Here is a 24,190-nt window from a genome sequence, read left to right as displayed (position 1 = left end):
TATTTGCTTTTTTCTCTTTGAGCAGACATTAAAACAATAAGAGCAGGTACTTTTTTTTTTTTTTTTTTTTTGGCATCCTAAAGTACCCAGATACTCTGATTTTGATCTTTTAGTGAAAGAAAACAGTTAAAGAGACCTTTTGGGAAACAGAAAGGGTTTTTTCAATTAGTTCTGAAATGTTGCTTTTATTGAAAATCTGCATTTTTCAGCAAAATGTAGAGGTATCAGAGTATGTACAGTGGCCCTTACCATGTAATATTGATTGCAGCACAATATGAATAGAAAATTGGTGTGTTCATAATTTCTTAACTTCCTGTCCCATTACAAAAACTTGGTTACTGAAAATCTTCACATTATGTACTGAATGCATTTTATTTTGTAGTCTGAAATGAGGATGGACCAGCATTCAGGACAAAGGCAGTAACAAAGGGATTGGAACTTGTCTGACAACTATCTAAATACAAAGAAGCAAGGGGAAAACCAGAGATGTCTTACCATTTTTTCACCTTAAGGAGTAAATCAAATTTTCTGTGCTGAAAATCGAAAAGGTAAAATGATGAATATTAATATTTTGTTCAGAACAGTCCCTTTCCCCCACTCAGATATTGATCTTTTGAGTCATCATTACACCTACAAAACTCCAAATCTCAAAAAACTGAGATCCCTTCTCAGTATTTCAACAGTACCCAGAGATGTGCACTGATTTAATAGACTAAGACTTTAGGACTATCATCTGTAGTCCACATCTTCTCTCTCATAAAACTCAGGTGTAGCTTGCCTGCTACTAATTAGCTACACAAATAAATACCAGAAGAGCTGCAGTGCTACAGCTCAGATCTCTGGCAGGATCCACTACTGAAGATAAGTGTTGAAACCAGAGCCTCTCACGTAACAATGTTAGATACAAGGGGAAGCCAGAGAGACAGAGCACCCCATCCATGTGGCTCAGGTTTGCCTCCCGTGGCAGTGGCCCAGGCTGCAGCCTCACCTCTCTGTCCCAGTGGCACCCAGTCACTTCCAGCTTAGTTAAGTGCATGCACAGTAGAAGGATAATGAGCAACAGTTTAGACATTTTTCTTCTTCTCCCTTCTCCCTTGGATTTCCCATTTTATTTTGCTCCAAATAATTCACTTCACTATGCATTGCCCTAGATTGGAGGGAGGTTAGAAAACAGCTATCTCTGTATAAAGAGAAGTGGCCCTTGGTTTCTGCTTCTTGCAAATCAGAAAGAATTTCAAAAAGCTTGCAAAGGATTCCCCATGGCCAGCAGGCACTCACCTCACCAACTACTTCCTGCTCGGAGGGGAGTGACTTCAGAGGGATTGTCAGAGGGACACTTCTCCTCCTTGCTCCACATGACATGCAAGCACACTGAAAGGGAGCATGGAGTGCTTTTTGGTTAAAACAGAAATGTTCTCCTCTTGCTGCCTACTCACACGTAAATGTCAGGTCATAGGACTGTCTGTGTTGTCTACCATGTTCTGGGGTAACGTACAAAGGCGGAAAGCTTCCTCTTCCTTCTGAGTGCAACATCCAGGGAGGGTTGCTTGTATCTGGCATAGTGGAAGAAAGTGGGATCTGGGATAGGGGAGCGGGAGTCACAGCCCACTGAAACTGTCTGGGTTTCTTCAAAGGATCCTCTCACTGTAAATGTTAGCTCATTCTCTAAAACAATGAGATAAAATGCATACACAAAGTTACTTATAATTGTAAAAAAAAGAGAGAGAGAAAAAAAAAGAAGCAAAATGTAGCTTTGAGCAAATTCCTTCTCCTCTTCATTTGTACTTGGAAAGCTATCTTCTAAAAGTGATCCAAATCACAAACATTTCAGGTGACTGTATCATTACAATGTGCTGAGCAAGAAGTCAGATGGGAATGTGACATGAATGGCACGGAATTTTAGACTGCTGCTTTTCTGTTGCAGTTGCATCATGACACAGTGAATACATTCAGGTACTTTGCATGGTAAATCATCCTCATCCCAGGACAAATAATGAGCTGAAGAAGTTCTCAGTCCCCTAAAATAAGATCTGACTCTGCAGCAGATGACCCTATTAATATAAACAGCTTAGCTAATCCTGCCAGAGTGTGTTACGCATGCTCTGAGATTGCCTACCAGATCCAGCCCCTCAGGGGATGTGGGCAGAGGAACTTCTAGATTCTGGATCTTGACCAGGGTCAGGCAGGAGCCAGCTGCTGAGTGGCTAACCCCTGCAAAAAATGAGGTGTTTCTGTGCATATGCATAAGTCGAAGTGACAGAGATCCTGAGCAAAGTTAACGTCATGGACTATAACGCCTGAGGAATTAAGCTTCTTCAGGGTTTAGCAGTACTGCAGCAGAGGTTTGCAGAATCTCAGCTTGTGTTTTAGATACCTTCTGTATAAGCATCTGATTCTAGTAATTTCTAGTCTGGCACAAGACTCTCCATGAAGTCAGAATCCTGAATCTATACCTGCTGCAGGACTGGTGGCATTCCCTACTGCAAATTTTTTACAAATCACCTTAAATGTGATCAGTTAAAGCCTTAGTACTTTGATGATGCAATGTCCAGGCCTTGTTAGGGATGGTAAAATCACTAACATTAATTTTAAGACTTTATAATCTTACCTGAAAAACGCTTCTTTTGCATCCTGCCGTCTAAGTAAACTTCCAAACAGGCTTCTTCACGACACTACAGTAGGTGTGATGAGGACAGAGAATTAGATAACTCATCCCACTATCTCACCACCAGTGGTGACAGATGTTGGAAGAGTCATTGTACAAAAGGTCATTGCTTAAATGTGGGGGGCAGCTTTGTTGGACACTTTTGCCAGACACAGTGAAAGTGAGAATTAATTTGTTGTCACATGGGAAGATGGTGCTATGCTAAACACATTGTAAATTTCAATGGATGCAGACAAAACGAGGGAAAATTATAATAGTCAGAAGGCTCCTCTAAGATCATGCTGGCCTCCTTAAAGATAAAGCTCCTAAGAGAAAGTATCACTAAAGAATAAAGATTTGCATTGTTTCCCTCACTGACATTATAGTCAGCCATGGTAAGGAATGATGTGGGAAAGAACACAAAAGAACAAAACATTATTTTACCACTATTGCCCCATTTGTGATGATGGTTTCAGGAGGACCCTGGCTGGAAAACAAGAACAAAAAATATGCATTTTATAAACAATATGTTCTGGATACTGGTCCTGAACAGGACATACTATTCTCTCGAAATTTTTATTACTATTATTTTCTTTGCTCCTTCTTATTGTTTCTGTAAGTATGCTCCCTTGATACTAGATACCCCATAATGACCCAGCAGAAATTATTAAACTGCCATAAGGCACCTGGAAAGTCATTGCAACAGCCTTAGTAGCACAGGCATGGTATAACACAAGTTGGGTAGCAATATTCTCCTCAGCCATGACTTTCCCAGAGAACACTGTCCAGTAAATCTGTAGACTTACTGCAGTGGGATTTGCCAGCCAACTCTGAACTATGTAAGACAAAAATCTTAAGAGAAAGTCACAGAATTAAAAATTCTCAACTCCTCTCCACATCATGGCATTTTTTCCTTTCATACAATGATTTTTTAATGCACAGATTAAGTTTGGAAAAACTTGTTTCTGGCCATTGAGGCGATACTGCATCTACAAAAGGTTTCCCTGCACTAATGCATAACTCCAAGCCACTACTCCAATAATAATGGGGTTTTACTCACATGCTCTCCAATACAAACTCAACTTCCAGCTCCTCCTTCCCCTGAAAATAAAGCAAAACTCTGTCTCAATTAGCATGTGCAGAGGTTTTCAAAGCAATCTTAATTTTTGCAAGCACAGTGTCCTTTACATTTAGTAAGCAAAAATATTCTGGTTTGTGCTTGCTATTATCAGCATTAAATGACAGAGGCAGCTGTTTCTTCTCCAAGGAAAAGTTCTCAATTTTACTCGCAGAACAAAAGGTGTTTGGTGCTTATAAATCTCCATAACAAACCTTTCTCCCTAACTAACACACTTTCTTCTCTGCCAGCTGAACATGATATGTTAAGGTTTAGTGTTAAGAAAAATATTGTGGAAACAGGCCATTTCCCTGTGCTTGCATTGTTTTGGTTTTTATAGTCTTTGTGAGGATTAGATAAACTATCATTTTCTATCAGATTATTGAAAGTGCAAAGCTTCCCTAAAATTGCATCTACTCTGGGGCTTGGGAACTTGGCCATGATCTGTGCCAGAGGAAACCAACAGGAATTTGAGAAGGCCATCTATTTTGTCACTGATGTGCAGTTTCCAGGATATTAATAAATTTAGCTACATTTTTACCACCAAGCTGGTCCTAGTGGTAAAAGCCAGAAGAGACAGTACACCTCCTTAAACAGAGGGGAGAGAATGGACACCAAGCTGCACTAAATGTCTGACCGAGCTCTTACCTCTGGGTTTAGTGGGAATGATGTAAAAACTCTTTCCCCAAGGGGGATTTTAGCTACATCAAAAAGCACAATTGCACGGTCATCATCACGAATGATGTCATCGTCAGAAACAGTAATTTCCAGAACATTCTGGGAAAAGAAATGAAAATTATCCAATTCACTAGCATGTATGACATACAAGAAGTATGACATTCTGCAGCTCTTCCAGGCTTAGTGTCTGCTTTACAGAGAGGAAGTAGAAAAGCATTGATGAAAAAGTGTCAGAAGGAAGAGTAAGAAAGCGAGTATAAAGAACCAGCTCTTAGTCTCATCAATTAAAGCTGAACTGAGATCTCTTTTGGGTCAGCTGTTATGCTTTTAGGTAGCTCTCATAAAAAATGCAGTCTTCTAGGGAGGAATATGGATTGCCATAAGTCCTATATTGTTTCATATCAGCACAGGCAATAGAGAACACTTCATATCAATCATCACCTTTCTAGGTCCTTGGACATTCCGCTTTCAGCCACCTGTTCAGAGGTATTTGAGTGTAGTGCAGTTATCAGCAGCAAACTGAGTAAACATCTTAATCATACTAGAATTTAGCAGCTTCCTAGCATTATCTCCTGCCATTATTTCATGTCCTCTCAGAAGAAGATGTGTTTTTCTGTTATACTGTAATTTTGTATTTTCATTTCAGTTTCTCTGTGTTGTCACTGTCATGGGTCCCATCAGCCTTCCCCAAGGAGGTCAGACTCTCATTACCCATAAATAAATAATAAATATCTGTTAGGAGCAAACTGGATTCCAGCAAAGCCAGAATTTTTTTGCTTCAACTTGCATGGGGAATTTTAAGTAAACCCAGAAATGCATGAGAAGACATTTCTAGTTTAGGGGTTTGGGGCTAAACTGAAAGACACTGTGTAGAGATGAGATAAGAAAGAGAGTTTTTGGTTTGTTTACCTTGACTTTGCTCTGTATCTGGAAATAGAAAGTTTCATTCCACACAGGATTTCTGCAGTTTTGGATGGTTTGGGTGTGGAATATCTCATCTGAAGCTGTTGGCAACCAGAGGCTCACATAGCAATCAGATTGGCTTACTGTAGAAACATAGGCACAAAATATCTGGCAGAGGAAGCACGATACAAGCAGTGGAGACATTGAAATGCTCTACAGCTTCAACATGGGTGAGAGATGGCCAGTTCTTTGTGATAAACACTGGCCAAATGAGGAAGACAGAAATCACACAGCTGGATAAAATTAAGTTGTTCAGCACAACATTATTTTTAATAAGCAGTGCATTCAAACAATTATGCATAATCTTATACATTAAAAGGAAAAATACAATCCTAGCTAGCAAATAGAACAGTGTGTATATTCAGGAGTCTTGTATTGCTCCATATCAACAAAATTTGGCAGGCAAAACCATGACAGAGGCAGCACAGCGTGAGCTTCAGACCCTGAGAGGGATTGTACATAAATTGTCTCTGTAGCAATTTAACTTTGTGAGAAATATCAAAAGAATCAGATTTAAGTCTGATTCAGACAGTAAATGACTGACATACCTGGTTATTAACTTTTTATGACAGAAAATTAATTATTCCAGTGACCTTGATCATTGTCTCCCTAGGTGGGGTAGGAAGGGAGAGGCCTACCAGCAGCACAATTGCTGCTTCAGGAGGTCAGTAGGAGCTGCAGCCTTTTCCTGGCTTTTGCTGATGCCTGAAAGACCTGGAATCTAATTCCCTTCTTCACATCTCTTCTCAGGAAAAGTGAAGTGGCAGAAAGGAGTTGCATCTTGTGGATGAAGGGAGTGGAGTGAGGCTGCTGAGCTGTGATGTACTCATCCTGACAAATGGTGTCATTGCCTCTGAGCTACAGAGCCTGTACAATAGCCAAGAACTAAATGTGGCTTCAGGGCATCTGGACCATTCCTCCTCTTGTTAATGCACGTACCACTGCCTATCTCAAGTGTTCCAGAAACATGAATCCAGCATCCCCAAAATTGCCAAAGTGGATAAGGTGGGATGTAATTCAGAAATCAACATTTCTGAACTGATTTAAGACATAATTTCTCTTCCTTTTAGTTTCTAGCTTTCATATGGTGCAGGAAGGACACATTTCCATATTTTTGCTGTACTTGCAAAAGCATATCCTTTTCTTTTCCTTTCTTCTTCTTAAAGAAAATCAAAATGGTCTTGAAAACAAAAATGCTTTGCCCTTATTTTAAATTCCATTTTTTCCATCACACACTGCATAAAATAAGACTCATGATATAACTGAGAAAGCTGGCACTGCTAAATCTCTGAGCCAAGCATGAATGGACAGGTGCAGCATTTATGAATGTCTTTTGTTACTGTTTTAGCTGGAATTTACTGATTTTCAGGAGTGTTTTTCTTTGACAAGGTATCTTAGTGAGGCTACTTTCTAAAATTACTTTTCAGTGTGTGTGTTGATTTCATAAATATTTATGCAAAAATCAGCTATTGACAATTCTTTGTCAAACTGATGAAGTACAGGATAGATAAATGGAAAGTGGGGTGGATTAAAAACTGGTCTAACTACCAGGATCAAGTGATTGTTATCAGCAGCACAAAGTACAGCTGGAGGCCACTCACTACTGGTGTATCCCAGGGGCTGATAGTGGGGCCAATGCTGTTTAACATCTGTATTAACAATGTGAATGATGAGACAGAGCTCAGCTTCAGCAAGTTTGCAGGTGGAGCAAAACTCGGGGGAGTGGTTGACACACCAGAAAGCTGTGCTGCCATTCAGAAGGACCTGGACAGGTGGGGGAACAGAGCCAACATGAGCCTCCTGAAGTTCACCAAGGGAAATGCAAAATCCTTCACATGAGGAGGTAACAACCCAGCACCAGGATGGGCTGAGGGCTGACCAGCTGGACAGCAGCTCTGCAGAGAGGCACCTGTTCATGTTAGTGGACACTGAGTTGAACACAGGGCAGTGATGTGGCAAGCGAGGCCAACAGCCTCCTAGGCTGCACCGGAAGCGTTGCCAGCAGCTGGAAAGGTGGTCCTTCCTCTCTGCTCAGCACTGACAAGGCCACATCTCTGGGCTCCCCAGTACAAGAGAGGTAAGGATGTGCTGAAGGGAGCTGAACAAAAAAGTCCAGAAAGAAAATGGGGGAACGGAGCATCTGCTCTATGAGGAGAAGCTGAGAGAGCTGAGACTCTTCAGCCTGAAACAGAGAAGGCTTAGAGGGTCTTATCAATTTGTGTAAATACCTGATCAGGGGAGAGAAAAATAAAGAAGTCTGAGTCAAACCCTCCTCAGTGGTGCCCAGTGAAAGGTAAAAGGCAAAGGACACAAACTAAAATGCAGGAAATCCCACTGACACATAAGCAAAAACTTCATTTTTACCATGACACTGTCAAACGCTGTCACAGATTACCCAGAAAGGTTGTGAACCCTCTACCCTTGGGGATGTTCAAAACCTGACTGGATATGGCTCTGAGCAACCTGCTGAAGCTACTCCTGTTTAGGGCAGGGGTCTGGACTACACAATCTCCAGAAGTGCCTTCACACCGCAGCCACTTTGTGTGACTCTACCGTAACAAGGCCAGTGGTCACAAACAAATTACACAGTAGTGTCAGTAACTCCTGCTGTATGTAAATTTCACCTTGAAGATGGGGTGAGGTGATACCACTAGGACAAAATACATTCCCTTCCTGTGAAGAAAGGGGACTATGCCACATGTGGTTTTGCCACAATTCATCTACAGTCCCTACCAACATGGAGAGGTTATTGTTTTCCATAGGATTCCTGTGATTTTCTGTTTTCCTTTAAGTGTACAGAGAGTATCCCCATGCTGGGACTCTAACTGACCTTATGTATTTCTGTAGAAGTGGCAGCTCACTTGAACAGAGGCTAAACTGTGAGGCAAACAATGAGATAAATAAAAATAGGATAGTTGAATGTCTGCTGAATACTATGATGACTACCCATACATGGGAGCCCTTGAAATGACTAGTCAGCTTACATTGCTCCCTCTTACCCCTGAAAACAGTGTACAAGAGAGCTACTGAAAATGTTCCAGTTTATTCATTGCTACCTGAGAGCTAATACAAAAAAAAAAAAAAAAAATCTACTTGCAGTTTCTTCATTCTCTAGTTCTAATGCAGTTGCTGGGCTTTGTTAGCAGTTTCATGCCATGCCAGGCCCTTATTTCAGTGTTGCAACTTCCCTGATGACATAATGTCACCTCATGTAAACACTGAGGCATCTGAACTCAGTCTCTTTGAAAATCAGCACTAAGTGACCCTGATGCCCTTTTCCAATTTGTAACTACTGATTTAATTTGTATGATGGTGAGACTGCTTCTCAACTTTGTCTTCAAGCTAAAGATGGGGATAAAAATACAAGACCAAAAGTAGTTCAGAACTTCAGCCATGTGTGCTACTCTGTACAGTCCTGTAAGGTGTACCTGAAATGAACCATAATGTGCTAAAATCACTCATCTGCATCACAGGTAAGGAGAACATTTCACCACTGAAAACCAAAGCACATATGAAAAAGTAGTCTCATAAGAAAAATGAATGTAAACTACAAAATCCCACCTGTCCTGGTACTGCATTTCGTAACACCAAAACGAAGAAATAGTTTTCTTCTAGTGAAATATTCTCCACCTGCACAGACAGGTTCTCCTTGAATCCTAGTTTACTACAGTTCACCGCTCCCATTTCTCAATTGTTGGACATGATATTTGGGAACATTTTCCCTCACCAGCTTAGTACAATACAAACAGTATTAAGAATTTACCTCCTACTGCTGTTTATCTAAGAGATGATTTGAACTTGGCTCAGGTCTCTACCAGCATCCAGGTGCAACACCCATCTGTAAGCACAATATTACTCTCTGTGGCTTGCTATGTGTGCAAATAACAAAAGCTCATAGATCTACCATGCTTAATCAGTGATGTCCTTGACCAGGGATGAACGGAGTCCCCGTGTGAATGAGCCCTTCACCCAGTCCAGCCATTTACATCAAGTGGCAAAGTAGGATTTTCTCCCTGGAGCAGATTCAGCGGGTGCAGTACCTGCTGCTGTCCCAGCTCAGAGTTTCACATCCTGAATCACCACTCGCTCCTGCACCACTGTGCTCCCACCAGCACCACTTGCTTTCCTGGGACAGGACCATTAGTACCACTAGCACTAGCTGTACTCTCCCTAATTTGCTTGCACTTATTTTCTGTAGCAAAAATAACCCCTAATGTCTCTGGAGAACGACTCTGATTTGCAAAGACTCCAAGTGTACTGCTGCAGAACTGACTCATTTCTTCTGAAGGGATAATACAAAAGCTTCCAGAAAATTATTTTGTTAGGTCTTAGAGGACAAAGTCTCTGAGCTCCTCTTTTATAAATATAAGGTCTCTCTTCATCCAAAGGTGGAAAACCAAAGGAATTTCTGAAAACAAAAGGAAGAGTCGAGGGAGAGGAGTGATTGTTCTGACAACCCAGCTAAGACTAATAGGTTTGTTTCCACAGCTGAGAAAGTTTCCACATGTGCCTCTTTCCTACAGTAGAAAATACACCTGATAAGTGCAGTCACATTTTAACTCAAGACTTTAACTTTCCTACCTCAGCTCTGACAGCTTTTTGATCTGGCAAAACAGATCTTCTCAGAGAAGTTACTATCTCCTAGAAAAAACAACACCTGTCAGCCTGAAGCTCACTCCAAGTAATTTCTCACTGGGACACAGAGCTCAAATTCACCTCTGCAGTCCAGGAAGAGCATTGAAAACACTCAGCACCAGTGAGGCCAAATATGCCAAGCCAGGCCTGACACCACCACTCTTCTCCTCATCTGTGTTAATGAGCCTGAACCTGCACTCCAGCAGCAAAGGTCAGCTCTTGGAATGTGGAATCAGCTGGTACCCACATAGGCTGCCACAGTTTCAGAGAGCAGTGCTGTCACAGAGACCTCTTTACTCAGGTCTTCAGGATTATGTGAGATCCAGTGGAGTCCAGCAGAGTTTTGCTCTTTCACTGGGCACTAAGTAGTGGTGGAGAGATGACATCACTGCAGGTCTGTCACCTGTGCTAAGGAGCTGAAAGAGGTTTGCTTCCACTTGTGTTGCCTCAGGGCAAATGCCCTCTCTTGGTGCCTGGGCTCCAGGCATGCCAGATGAGGCAGATCCCCTCACGGATCCTCTGTCTGCCCATGGAGCAGGGTAAGGTGTCAGCTTCAGCTGTGGGGTTTAGGGGCTGCCATAAACCAAGTAAGTGCTAATGCTGGTGAAAGTGGGCCAGGCTAGGAGCTTGGTGCAGGTCTGTGTGGCCACCCAGTGACTCACTTGTTTAAGGAGAGCAGCTGGAAGGTGTTGGAGAGTCTGTGCCGCCATGGCCCTCCTCTCCCATCACCCCTCTCCTTTCCCATTCTTTTGGGAAACAGTCACTGGAAGGGGTGTCAGCAGCAAGAAAAGAAGCTAATACACCATTTTCCCTGCCATCTCATCCTGACCAGATATCTGTCCCACACATAGGGAGTTCTGTAAAAGAAGTGGCACCATTAATAAAGTTAGGAAAGACGAGCTTTTGTAAAAGCACTAGCAGCGACTTCCAGCTGAAAAGGAGCAAACAGACACACCAATGACCCAAAAAGTCATTCTTTTACCCAAGGCTGCATGCAGTCCTGGACTGAGGAGGGGAATATCACTGCAAAACAGGTGCCAGACTGCAAGAGACTCAAACTTTAATGGAATTTATTCCTTTCTAGTACCCCCACCACCTTCACAGCCAAACCAAATAGAGCATTGGAGCCTGGTGATGACACTCAGTGCCTGCAGGGCAGCAGGATGAGTGTGAGTGATCTTATCTGGGTGCCCTCTCCAGTGCCCACAGTGAAATCAGGGAGTGCCAGAAACATTTGAGTCTGACCCATGATTACTAATTGGCATAAAGGTTATTTAGGAGCACAGTGGAAAATAATTAGCCCAGGTCTGTCAAGAGCATTTGCATGGTAAGATAAGACAAGACAGAAACCAATTATATGTAGCATGAAGCAGATGCTGGAGAGAAACATCACTGGAGTATAGAGGAGACCACAAAAGGGGTGGGGTGACAGCAGGGATATCAAAGGGGCCAATTGATCCAGTGAGGAGGAGTGGACTGTTTTCTTTTCGGTTTAATTTTTTTTTGTGTGTGCCAAGCTCCACCATCATGTGTTGTCTACAGGCAAAGGTGTAACATCAGATTTCAGGACAAGCTTGGATTTCATCCAAGGCTCATGAAACACACATCCCATGGATCCTGAGGTGCATATTTAAAAAAACAGCCAAGATTAAGTTGGGTGCGCGTGACAGTGAGGAACGTCAGTGGAAATATACAGAAGCGGTGTTCCCTGAAGCCAGGATTTGGCAAGTAAGTGAAGGAAAAATGTAGAAACTTTATGACCAAATAAACTGGTGTAACTGCACTTGCAACAAACTGAGAGAAAATTGTGGAATGGAGCACTGCACATACTGAAAAAGATGGGAAGCCAGAATGCAGGCAGTAAAAGCAAGTCATAGAAGTGTCTGCAGTTGATTAAAAAGGTGGCTTGTTCCTGGATTTGATTCAGGGAGGATGAAAATCTAGGGAAATCTGAAATACGTTATTACAAAAATTGTCAGTCTTCTACAGATATCTCACAGTTAGTTAGCATCTGTATCAGATGCTTATGATCAGTTTTCCAGGGGGAAGATCATATTGCTGAGAAAAGGCTAAGTAAACATAATTTCATTATTCTCATTAGCACACGCTAGCATGTGTAGCTATTTCAGTTTTCTGATACTTCAAATGCATTCAAATGTTAAAATCAAAACACTAAGCTAAAAGAACATCAACAGCAGTGCAAAATCAAGCACTTGAAAGCTACAATATATCTTTCTTGAATTGTCCTGAAGTTTTTAAATCACAGTGTATCACACTACTTTTCCTGTGAGACTCCAACTTCTTTGAAAGCAGAGGTAGGTTGCTGCTCAGTCAACAAAGAGCTACCTGATATTTGTCTTCCTTGTTCAACAGCATCCTGGTCTACCGTGCTTCATTCTATGACACCCTTAACAGAGAGGCTCAAACAGGCTCACAGAGCAGATTGGGAATTACTGACAGAAAGAAAAGACATCTTTTTCTTCACCAGCTGGTCCCCAAGTCTTATTTACTGTAATTAACAAAAGAACCTGAGAATACTTCTCACTGTTTCTAGGCCTTACCTCACATCTTAAATTAAAATCTCTCTACAGTAGCAGGAGATTCAATATGAGCACATCTAAATAGATGAGAGAGAGACCAAATGTGTTGGAGAAGATACTCTATGCTTTGTAGACAGGACAACAGAGGCACAGAATGTTTGGATGTATAAATTTGCCTAAACTTCTTATGCAACAAGTCTGTGAACAGAGCTAAAAACTGAGCCCACATATCCTGAGCTCTACATCAGGGTATACATTTTGGTGATAACCAGAATTTTCAAAATGTCTACATCTCACTAAGTGAGACTTCTCAGAAATTTCCCTGTCCTCAAGGTCACAACTGTAACACTATTTTCTGAAACTGCAGCATCATTTTACTTCATGCAATCCCTTTGCATAAGCAGCTGAATCATAGTTCTTATCCTCTTGTTCAATTTTCATTCTAGATCAAAGTTGATACTAAGAGAAGTTAAATCAACAATTCGAAGGAATGAAGGTGAGGTCTTGCATACACATGCAGTGTTTCACAGCTCTCAAAAGGAACAGAAATTAGTTCAACTTTCTTTGTTATACTATAATATTTTTTCTATTCTTTGCAAACCAATATTACAGACAACATGAACTGAACCCTTCTCTCCACTTGATTGGAAAACTGACAAGGGTGACATCCATGCTCTTGAAACACCAAAGTGAGTGAAATACAAAGAGATGGTGAGAAATTTTATCTGTAAGATATTATGGATTCAGCAAACTTCATCATGATCTCCCAAAAAGGAAAGAAAATGCAGAACAAGGGAAGGAAGAACAGTACGGTAAAGGGAAATGCAAAACTGTGCTATTAGTGATCTGTCAAGTTCATGAGACACACGTAGGAACAGCAGGAGAAAATTCTCTAGAGAAAAACCTCTGTGAATGTGAGCCACCAGGCAAGGACTGGCCAAATATCACACATTTTCAGAACACTTTGCATGTAAGCTGTAACATATCATGTACTAAAAAGATTTCTGTTAGACGTCTTTCACTGGTGGGCAAGAGTCAGCTGATGTCATGATGCTCAGGACAACCAAAGAATCAGGACAGACTGGTGTGTAAGTATTTCAGCTCTATATTCTATGCATTTGTCATGGACATGTTATATAAACATCTGTGTGTTAAAACTCATGTTAAGATATTTTCAAACCCCTAAAAAGCCAACTTCTCAGATAAATAATGTTGAAAAAACCCAAGAAACCCCTGAAATTGCAATTAAATATTCTGTGGCATAAATTGCCTTCAACTGTGATTTCTTAGCTAGTATGACTTTGGTGTTTTGTATTTGTGCAGTATCTAGCACAAGCAGGGGCTGATACAGTAATCTGAGAATAGTGTAACATCAATAAGAAAATCTGGTACTTACAAATATCTGCCTGATGAGCATTTTTCAGCTTTATGATTCTTACAGTAAGCAAGGAGTAAGGTGTTATTTCTTCCTGCTGGAAAAAAAAAAAACCAAAGGAGATGTATTTTAAAGTTTTGAATATGTGTGTTGACTGTAATGCAATCAAACACTGAAAAGAATGAAGGTTCTGCTGAAGTTGTCTCTTCCAGTTGGCATCACAGCAAAAATAGGCAGCAAAATGCACTTTTCTCCACAAACTTCATTGACCCCGAAAGCCTGTAGTTATCTAAGCACACAAAGAGAAGGTGTGGAAAGAGAAGATGAATAGCAAAGTTAAGATGGGGTAAATAAGCTGACAAAGTTCATTTAGCCAGTAACATTAAATTGTACACATGACCATCAGCAGCCAATATGAAGACAAAATTCAGTGAATCCAGAAATAAGAGATGCTTCAAATTTGGTTGGCTATTGACCAAGAGCCTCTGTTGTGCTATAGATAGAATCAAGGCCTATACAAAAGGTTCCACTTTTAATGCAGTGCTTGGATAATTGGAGAGAAGGGGGGAAAAAGGTCTTTCTACGTTTTCTTGCTTGTTTTTAAAAGAATCATTTCCATAAGAGAGAGATGACAAAGAATGAGTGTTAGCACCTTAGGGAATGTCTCAGGACTACGCAACACACAGCTTTGGACAGACACTCCTAGCTTGCTTTTTGGGAGCACAGGTTTTCCTTACCAAGGATGGTTATCTGATTGATAGACATGGAATAGTTCTGACTAAAATCCTTAATTTCAAAGAAAGCTATCTCCAATTCCTTGTTGAAGGTGCCAGGCCTGACCATCTGGGTCAGTAAAAGTTGTGATAATCACGTGTGCTTGATGGATTTTACATCTTCAGAGAACATGCTCATCATGTCCCCTAGCAGCAGCTAGAGCAAGTAGGGTATCAGCAAAACCAAGGAGAAAATAGACAATACTTACTATGACTCCAGCAGACATGGTTATATTGATTCCCCAACTGTGGGAACAGTAGGGAAAAAAATTATCAAAACAGCTGAGGCTTATAGAAAGGAGAGAGAATTGCATCATGGTTGGACTAAAGAGACTGAATGAAAAGGGTAAATGAGCACTGGGGATGGCTCCCTCTATCACTGTTCAGGGACAGAAGCAGAAGAAAAGAAGGAATTTCAGAAATTTCAAATTGTATTAATAAGTTCTGGAGTTGATGTATGATTATAGTAGTAACAGGTCTTGTTAGATAGAAGGAGTAACAAAATGACTGCAGTGAATGTCTGAGGATGGGGCTTTGCACTGGAAAGAAAATGCAAACTGTCAATTCCTGAGGTCTGACTGCTACTGCTCCGTGAAGAGCTTTAATCTGCATACAAAGATGTTATCAGCAGATCCTGAACTGGGTATCTCCAATAAAAGGGGAAGGTATAAATAGTATATCTATAAATAATAGGCATATTAAAAAGTCACCTTGAGTTAGTCAGGCTATGAAATAATAAGGAATTTTTTAAGGACTTCTGAGAAAAGCATTAATGAAAAAAAAATACTACAACATTAAAATGAGGCAGATTTAGGACCAGGGAAGTATTAGTTTACAGTTCTAGTAGCAAGGGTCTGTGGAAGTTACAAAATGGCCAAACTTGTTATGATGCCATTTGTGTATTTGCAAAAAGATACTGACAAATAATACTGAAGGCACAGTATATATTGGGTCAAGCAATAGGTGGCCACTTCAGTGACCAGTAGGTAGGTGGTCACTGATATTCAGAAAGAGTTCTAGGAGAAGTTCAGATAATGGCAGAAGACAAACAGATCACTAATTCTCAGTAAAGTCACAACATGAAACATCATCAACAAGAACGGGTGGCCAAAGAAAGAAGCTGTCATGAAAGCTAATGACCAAAATCTGGAAAAGATAATCTGCAGTGAAATAGTGGAGAGCTGCTGGAAGATGATGAAATAATTAGGAGATGTTATCTATTTTCTGAGAAACTTCAATTAAAATTACAGGGAGAAACTCTGGAGTGAAATAAGAGAAAGCACATACAGAGGTGCTGCTACTGTGACAAAAGTCAAAGACTGAAAAAAAGATCGAAGTGTAAGAAATCAGTGAGACAAGACAGTACATCAGCTGAAGTGTGTAGAGTGTTGGACCATGGGGAATCCATCACGACAAAATTTAGCTTAACCTCTCAAATAATTTCCATCTTTATAAGAATGAAAAACATGAAGGTCATAAAAGGAAATTGCACAAAAAATGCAGTAATTTCCAGGCTACGAAGTTGTCCAGTAAAATGGCAAGATTGATGTCTTTATAAAATGCTGGGTAATTGAAAGGCATGTTAAATAGAAGATAGCCAGTGCCTAATATAACCACAAGGCTTGCCCATAAGCTCAAGCTTGTGATGAGGAATCATATCAGAATGTCTTCAGTGAGATGACTGGTTAAAATGCTAACACTTTTTGCTGTGAGGTGCAGAAGCAGCACATCCAAAACAACAAGTGGGCTAAGTTCTCTTTATCAGGATACAAAGAACAGAATATCTCAGCTTCTGAGTGGGTGTATTCCAAAGCTAAAAAATAAATTAATCCCTGTTGCTCAGTCATATGTAAAACACAGGATATTTTACATGGCTGTGTTCTAAACAGGGGAGGTAAGATCCCAGCATTATCAGAACACAGGCTGAGCCAGCTCCACAAAATTGTGAATTGTTGTTACATTTTCCTGAATATTTAGCAGTGGAGCATATTTGGCTTTGCACTACATGTAGGCAACAGCTAAATTCCATGCACAGCCCCAGGCATGTTTTCCTAAACCAAATCCAGTAATTCAGTTTATCACACAGCTACGCAAAGTCGTCTCAAATTGAAACGAGTTCTTAAGCAAATGTTTGAGCACTTACACTTAGGAAAGCTTTATACCCGTTTACTTCTGGAACTCAAGGTCTGCTACAAGCATGCTATCCTTTCTAATAGCTCTCTACTAATGATTATCCTCCTGTTGAAGATGGCAAGCTATGACTTGCAAAAATTGAGGCAATTACCAAAAGCTACCCAGGAAACCCAGTAGCAGTAAGGGGCAGAAATTGGCCAGTTGAGACAAGTCTGTGCCTTTAACACCAGTTTTCTGCCAAGATTTACTACAGAGGAGAGCAGACATATTGAAAGCCAGGAGGTAAATAAAGAGTGTCTGAGAATATCTTTGTTGTTAAACACCTGTGGACAGCAAACACAACTTTCAGAAGTTCATTTGACAGGGAGAAATTATGGCACAAATAATGAATTGAAGCTGTGGAAAGGGTCCCATAGCCCCGTATATGCAGGAGTTTATGGCCACAGGATTTCTTTTTTAATATTACTTCATGTATGTTCTAAAACATATGCTGGATTCATTAATCTTTACGTATATGTAACTATGTCAGTGGTAAAGAAGGGTTGGTTGCTTTTAGCCATGGATATTCTAAACCAAAACACAACTTCAGTCTGAATACATTAAATCATTACAAAACTGCTAAGGAGATTGGGTCATTGTTTTCCCCAATAGCTGCTTTTCCTGCTTTAGTACATTCTCCTGCTGAGCTTTAGCACACACACAGAGCAAATTAGGAACACCTAAATGCCATGTCAGATTTGGTTATGTTACATTGCCATTTACAGCAAGTTTCACTCCCCACTGGTAGTTTGTCACCTTTTTATACACTAATATCCATCTTTAGGAGCTGCCAGCATGCTGTTAACAAGAGATCAGTTTGCTCAATCAGTCTGATAAGGTTGTGACATATATAGGCAAAACAATTCTTGTAGTTTTCTATTCATTTTGAAGTCTGGTTCCATAAAAAAAACAAACAAAAAACCATATATGAGCTATTGGCACTTGAATCACTCATCATTTAAGATGTCATCAAAAGTATTTCTTTTTGTTTGTAGCCCCCAGGTTTTACTTTGAGGCAGCTTGACACAATGCCAGCTGAAAAACTCATCACTGATAGAGATGCTACGTGTTTGATGCCACTATATCTCTGTCAGAGGCCCTGCAAAAGTTGCTAGAGTTGTTCCTGTATTGTAAAGAGGTGCACAGAGATCAAAGTGGGCATTTGTTTTGAAAACTAGCATTAATGACCAAACCCCAAAGGTTCACCAACAACCATGCTCTGACTTTCCGACTCTGCCAGCATTTTCCATTCATTCTGGGCTAAAGCTCCACTAAGTCAATAAATGGCATTGCAAGGAGGCCGAAGTCAGTCTCATTTTAACAAAAAATCAAGAACATTTTCACTAAGGGATTTCTCTAAGGAATAAAACCATTAAAATAACACATTCTGTGTAAATAGATAAAGGAATAAAAAACTAATACTATGCAGATGTTGCATCTAAAGAAAATTTTCTTTCATTAAATATTCCTATTTCTATATAACCATGTGAATTTTTAATAATCAAATCGGGGGGGGGGGGGTGGGGAGGGGAGAGGGAAAGTCCTACCCTGCTAAAAAAAGCACTGGTTTAGTCCCCAATATTTTTACTTTGTTGAAGTTGGTACCTTAGCATCATCACTTGGGGCTACATAGCGCATCATCCATTTTCTTTCTTCATTTTCCAAGGGGCTTGATTTTCTGCTTGAATGATGCTGAGGGAAGAAGAACAGAGGATGAAAAAGAGAGTAAAGATCAATTTTTTTACTTATTTCAATTCCTCAGTGTAACATTCCAATGTGGAACAGGCAATTTGCACCTCCTCGGTGTGGTGAATAAAATGAATGTGCCAGGAATGTGGCAGCACAATCTGTGCTATATGGAAAGATTCTGACTCCAGGTCCTGGTAAGTGCAAATATCCAAGAAAGGGCAATCTTGTTTTCCTGGAAATTTATGTCCTACAGATAATAGGAGACTTGATCTGTTGTAGTTCACAGCAAAATCTAAAACAAAATCTCAAGAGACTCCTGCCAGCGTTGTTCTGTTTTCCACTTACCTGAGGTAAGGAAGAGGTCGATGCCATCGAGATCACTGCTACATTAAAAGCAGCTGCTGTGAATGGCACCTTAGTACCAGGCTCCACAGGTGCCAGTGCCTCCTGAAACAAATTTACAATCTTGAAGAAGTGTCAGAAGCTGCTGAACAGGTGTTTTATTACACTGAGTCAGAGCTCCACCCGTCCATGATTTCTGAAACAGGGAAATTTCCCACCCACATTATTTGTCCAAAGAGCAGCTGCTGTAAGGTGTGAGCAGGTCTTGTGGCTAAGCAGAGCGTGCTGAGGGACCAAATCGTTCCCACCTGGGGCTCGAGGAAATGCAGTAGCAGCTGTAACCTGACTGATGACATGATAGAGATCATCTATGCAAGATAGCCTTACAGTGATATTCTAGAAGTGAGGATAGCAATAGCCTAATAAACACATCAACATCTCTTCTCCATGCAAACACCTGAATTCCACACATGATTGCATCCATAATAAAAAATAAATTTAAAAAACAGATATGGAGATGATAATTAGAATGAAGACCTTTACATATGAAGGTAATAAGAATTCTTCTGAAGGAACGTTTTTCCCTGCACAGTGCTGTAGCATCATCTGTTTTTCTTGTAGTGTTCTATTTCAAAACAAATTAAAGAAGGTATGATAAGCAACATTTCTTTGCTCTTTAAACCACATTGTATCACTTTTCCATTTGAAATGTCTTAGTTATTTCTGGGCTTCACATTTAATACAGTATGCAGTTTAACAAATTTAAATGAGATTCAAACATTTCATCTTGAAAAATCATTAAATGTTTCCACAAACTACAATATTATTTTCTGATGCAAAAGTAGTCAGATTTCTGAGCAACTGTATTCAAATCATCATCTGGCTGGGCACTATTAGCAGATTATTGGAATTTAATGGAGTGATCCTGTACATTTTGTTGTTGGATTTTTTTTTACTCTAATGAGGATCTGCATGGGTTCAGCACACCTCTAGGAAGCTCAGTGATTAAATTTTCTAAGACATTATGCAAGCATTATTGGGCACATACGTTTGTACTGAAGGTCCTCCTGAATGATTAAAATTAGTGCTTATGAAAGAACTTGAGATTAATAGGATGACAAAGCATCCTGCTTCCTCTTAGAGATGGGCATACGTGTGAAATCACAGCCACTCTGACTGTGGTATGAGTTTGTATGGGGATCTTGACTGACAGAAACTACACAAACCCAATGACTTCTAGAAGCCTCATGACATACTTTTCTTACGCAAACAGAGGAATCAATATGAAAAATTGTCCTTACAAGAAGAACAAGTTAAGACAATCCAATCATCTTACATGCAATATTCCATCTTTCCAAAAGTTTGATTTCTTAGGTTTAATTTTTTATCTACATTATCTTTTTTAGTTGTTGCTTTTTGAAATAAGCACATTTATTTTATCACAAAATGCAAGTGAGAAGTTTGCTTTTAACTTCCTTTCTCACCTTCATTGTATTTAAACTTTCTGGTACTGCTTAATTGAAGCCAGAATTAAATAATCTACAGCAATAGGTTAAGGAGAGTCAAAGTCTCTCCCATTCCTTGGCTGATGCTTTACTTAATGTGAGAACTTGAATTTCTGTAAAAAAAATTTTAGAATCTTTTTTTCTGTGAGAATGGTGACATGAAACAGTTTAGACAGAAACTAACTGTATCCACAAAAGCACACACATTTTCTATTTCTTCTGCTACAACCTACCTGTATCCATGGTTGAAGTGTCTAGAAGAGTTTCAGTACCACAACCAAGGAATGAGAACATTTGTTACAACCTCTTTGTAATTGTGCCACACAGAGGTTGTCAGAGGTCTTGCTTCTGAAATATATGGAAGCTAAGGGGTGTGAGATTTTTGCATGAAATCCTGTTTTCATTTACATTGTCATATTGCACCTTTGCTTTTAAGACAAAAGGAAATGAAGTGGGGGAAGAAGCCTTCAGCATCTCTTAGGAAGCTGACTAAGAGCTGCTTGTTGCCCAACAACTAACTTTTCTTTCCTGACTCAAGCCATCCCTATATGAAATACCTGTTCTTTAAGCTCAAGTCATAGGTAGCCAAAGGTACCTTTGACTCAAAGACAACACTGGTATTGAATTCCCTAAATTAGATCAAAGTTCAAAATTGTTTTTTGCTATGAAGGGCTATTCCTTTCGAGGCAAACACATCCTAAGTCATCTAAAAGTTATACTAGAAACTGGTTGTGTTTTCTCTGTATTGAGTGGACGAAAAAGAGAGCGTGGCAACTGCAAGCAGTGACTAAACACCTCTGTAATGGATGTTTCTGGAGAAGTCTAAACGTCCAGACCACACTAGACACCTAACTTCTGAATGTCTGAAGGTAGCTGAGATGAATCCCACCTTGGGTAATCAGCGCGTCCCCTTTAGTCACTTGTTTCCACAGTTATTGATGCTGAGGGAACCTGACACTGAGGATCTTGGTTTTGTTGTTAGCACATGATTCACCCTGGCGCAATGTGAAGCTGCAAAACACCCTTAGGCAAAAGTTCTATTAGCATATAAATTAAAATCCTCTCTGGTATCCAATCAAATAACAAAGAAGAGGTTTTGTGATTACCAAGGTAGCAGAGAATGCAAAATTCAATGTGGCTAGTACCAGTGATGCCTTGTGGGACTACCTAAAAACAGAGGCTAGACAAAATTGAGAATAAAAAGCAGTTATATTTATTGAAGGGCCTTCAGGTATGTTTAGGGCAGACCCACCCAGGGGCTACACCCAAAAATGGACGACAGGTCACGGGTTTTCACACTTTTGTAAGTTTGGTCGATTTGCAAATCAGGGGTTAATCCTCCAATTACAGCTTCAGGTAATGAAGTCACTTACCCCAAGTTTGCTCCCCACCAACTCACTTTTGTTTACATTTCTTGGGGCCTGAGACAGCAAGGTGTCCTTGATTCCCAGACCTAGAGAGGAACTGTTTTGTCTGACCAAAATGGGAGAACAGCAGCTAACAGTCTATGTGGAGTTTAGAGTTATACACTAAAGAATTGCAGGATTACAGACATATGAAAAATTAAGAAGCTAAAATCCTAACGCATCACCAGTACAAACTTCCAGCCCTATTCATCTTCAGGATCACCAAAGGCCCCCGTGGTGGTGGAGCAGACAGCCTGACTTGGGACTGCTGTCCATAAAGCACAGGCTGTGCAGCAGTAGCTCATGCCCAGGTGCATTAAGGGACTAATATTAAGCTGGGTTTCCTGTGAAAACCCAGGCTGCAATCTGTGGAAGTTCAGCAGCAGCTTTATAAGCATCTGAGACAAGTTTGGGACAAACGGGAAATGTCAGAGGAAAAGACTGACAGGAGAGCAGTGCAACAACTCTCTGAGGAAATGCACTCCCGACTTGTAGGGCAGAGACCCAGTGGTCAAATGATGCATTTAGTGCAGCTCAAGGAACAGAGAAGCTTTGCTGGGCCATCCCTAGATACCACACTTATGGCAATTTTGGGGTCTGCCTGTCAGCTGATGAGCTAGTGGTGAGACATAGTTCACCCAAAGTTGCTCTGCCTTGAAATGATTTTCATTTAAGGTTTTTTTTCTGCAATGATTTCTTTTCTCCTGACTAGTCTGATGGTGTCTAAGACTACAATACACACATTCTACAACTACAACTACAACTGAGTTAGGAATTCAACATTAATGCTCAAAGAAATGGGTTGGGTCAGATTTAATTATTCAAAGATTTATTAAAGTGACTGCTACAGACAAATAAAAGATCAGATAGATTTTGTTTTCTTTCCACTTTTGTCAATCATTCTTCATGACTGCTCTCTTCAGTCTCTTTCCCATCCTTTATAGCTTCTCTGCAGTCTACAGACTCTTCATTATGTCTCATCCTTATACCATGGGCTTTTGATATCAGGTGCTTCAGCACATGTTCCTCTCAGATTTTTCAGACCACCTTTCTGAACATAGGAGAAAGGGAGCTTCACTGAAAGCCCTTCTGGTTTATTTCTGATTATTATCTTTACTAGAAACAGCCATGTTCTACTCAGGGATACAGGAAAATGCAGCTAATGTGCATCAGTGTGATGCTTCAGGCATTAAAAGTATTATTACATTGTGGCCCATCTGAATAAAGGCAAAAATGTTCAAGTCCAAGTCAGAAATCAAGAGGTCATAACAATCCCCACAAGGGCAATGCTGGATATTACTCAGAAGAATCAAGCTTTAATATGGCAATGGCTGTGAAATTTTGCCTGATCCACACAGTTGCTGCTGGTGACCAATAAGCTCTTTATTGGAACAAGATAAATATACGTGTCATAATGAGAAAGGTATACATAAACATCTGTAATGCAAATTTAGATTAATAGAATATTTTAGGTCTGAAAAGACCTCCAAGACCATTGAGACCAACTGTTAATCTAACATTGCCGAGTCTACCACTAAACTATGAAGGCATTAGGATAGAAAAAGTGAAATGGCTTGAGAAAATTTGGACCATAAGGTAAAATCAGCAGAAAAAGGAGTGTTTCTGTCCACTAGAAATATTAAATTGCTTTTAAAAGGTCTCTTTATGCTCCTCCCCATGACAAATAGGGAGTATAGATATTTGTTGTTACATGTATGCTAACTTTACTCGGACGCATAAAAAGTGAGTATTCAGAAAATATTTCAGAAACTCTCCAAGAAGTATTTAATGTCCTGGACAAATACTGATAGTACCTCATATTTGCAGGGTTATTTGGTCTGTTTATTCTTTCACAGAACATAATCTCTCTTCTGATCTGACTCATAGAAGACCTGTGCATATGCATAAATGCAATACCTCTTTATTATGGAGCTTATATATCAATTTCTTAAATTAGTCTTTGTAAGACATGCCCTGCCTTGAGTGTTCTAGTTCTTACCAGCATCACCGTAGTATCCTATCAAACACTAGAAGACATTGGGACTGCTAAAGCTGTTTATGCAGAAATAACTGGCTTCAAACCTTTTCAGCTGTAGTAAGTTCATGGTATCTTGCTATCTTAATAAAATCAGCAACTGCTGGAGAGGTATGCCTTTGAGCTTACTATCCTCATCCAACATATGTGACATCATATGCTATCATTAGCTTTAAATTTCCAGTGTTCATTGCAGTTAGCTCCAAGGGATAAAGTATATTACAAAAAACTAGTTCATGCATAAATCTGTTGGTTACTAGAGTGCATTTCCTGACTGCAGAGAGAAAAATGCCATTTCCCATGAGAACTGTTATTT

At 40.1% G+C, this 24,190-nt stretch overlaps 1 protein-coding gene across 4 annotated transcripts in view; it reads right to left on the bottom strand.

Annotated features, from left to right (window-relative positions):
- Nucleotides 1–24,190, bottom strand: part of LOC104698601 (cytosolic phospholipase A2 epsilon-like) — a 38,047-nt gene that overhangs the window by 13,104 nt on the left and 753 nt on the right. For 2 of the 4 annotated variants that reach the window (XM_039552205.1, XM_019285655.3), the window contains exons 2-12: nt 18,932–19,033; nt 18,503–18,589; nt 13,974–14,049; nt 5,349–5,485; nt 4,410–4,538; nt 3,705–3,745; nt 3,089–3,131; nt 2,609–2,672; nt 1,496–1,665; nt 1,279–1,371; nt 496–533 (exon numbers count right to left, since the gene is read on the bottom strand). In XM_039552205.1, the coding sequence (XP_039408139.1) occupies nt 496–533; nt 1,279–1,371; nt 1,496–1,665; nt 2,609–2,672; nt 3,089–3,131; nt 3,705–3,745; nt 4,410–4,538; nt 5,349–5,485; nt 13,974–14,049; nt 18,503–18,589; nt 18,932–19,033 (980 nt within the window). Of the gene's footprint in view, nt 1–495; nt 534–1,278; nt 1,372–1,495; nt 1,666–2,608; nt 2,673–3,088; nt 3,132–3,704; nt 3,746–4,409; nt 4,539–5,348; nt 5,486–13,973; nt 14,050–18,502; nt 18,590–18,931; nt 19,034–19,465; nt 19,702–24,190 lie in introns of those variants that run through there. The other 2 variants (XM_019285656.3, XM_019285664.2) reach the window with 2 other exon arrangements.

Source organism: Corvus cornix, chromosome 5 (genome assembly GCF_000738735.6).
Source record: "Corvus cornix cornix isolate S_Up_H32 chromosome 5, ASM73873v5, whole genome shotgun sequence".
In the NCBI taxonomy this organism is placed as follows: Eukaryota; Metazoa; Chordata; class Aves; order Passeriformes; family Corvidae; genus Corvus; species Corvus cornix.
Note: the sequence above shows the minus strand (reverse complement) of the source record. Positions and strands in the feature narration are given on the sequence as shown.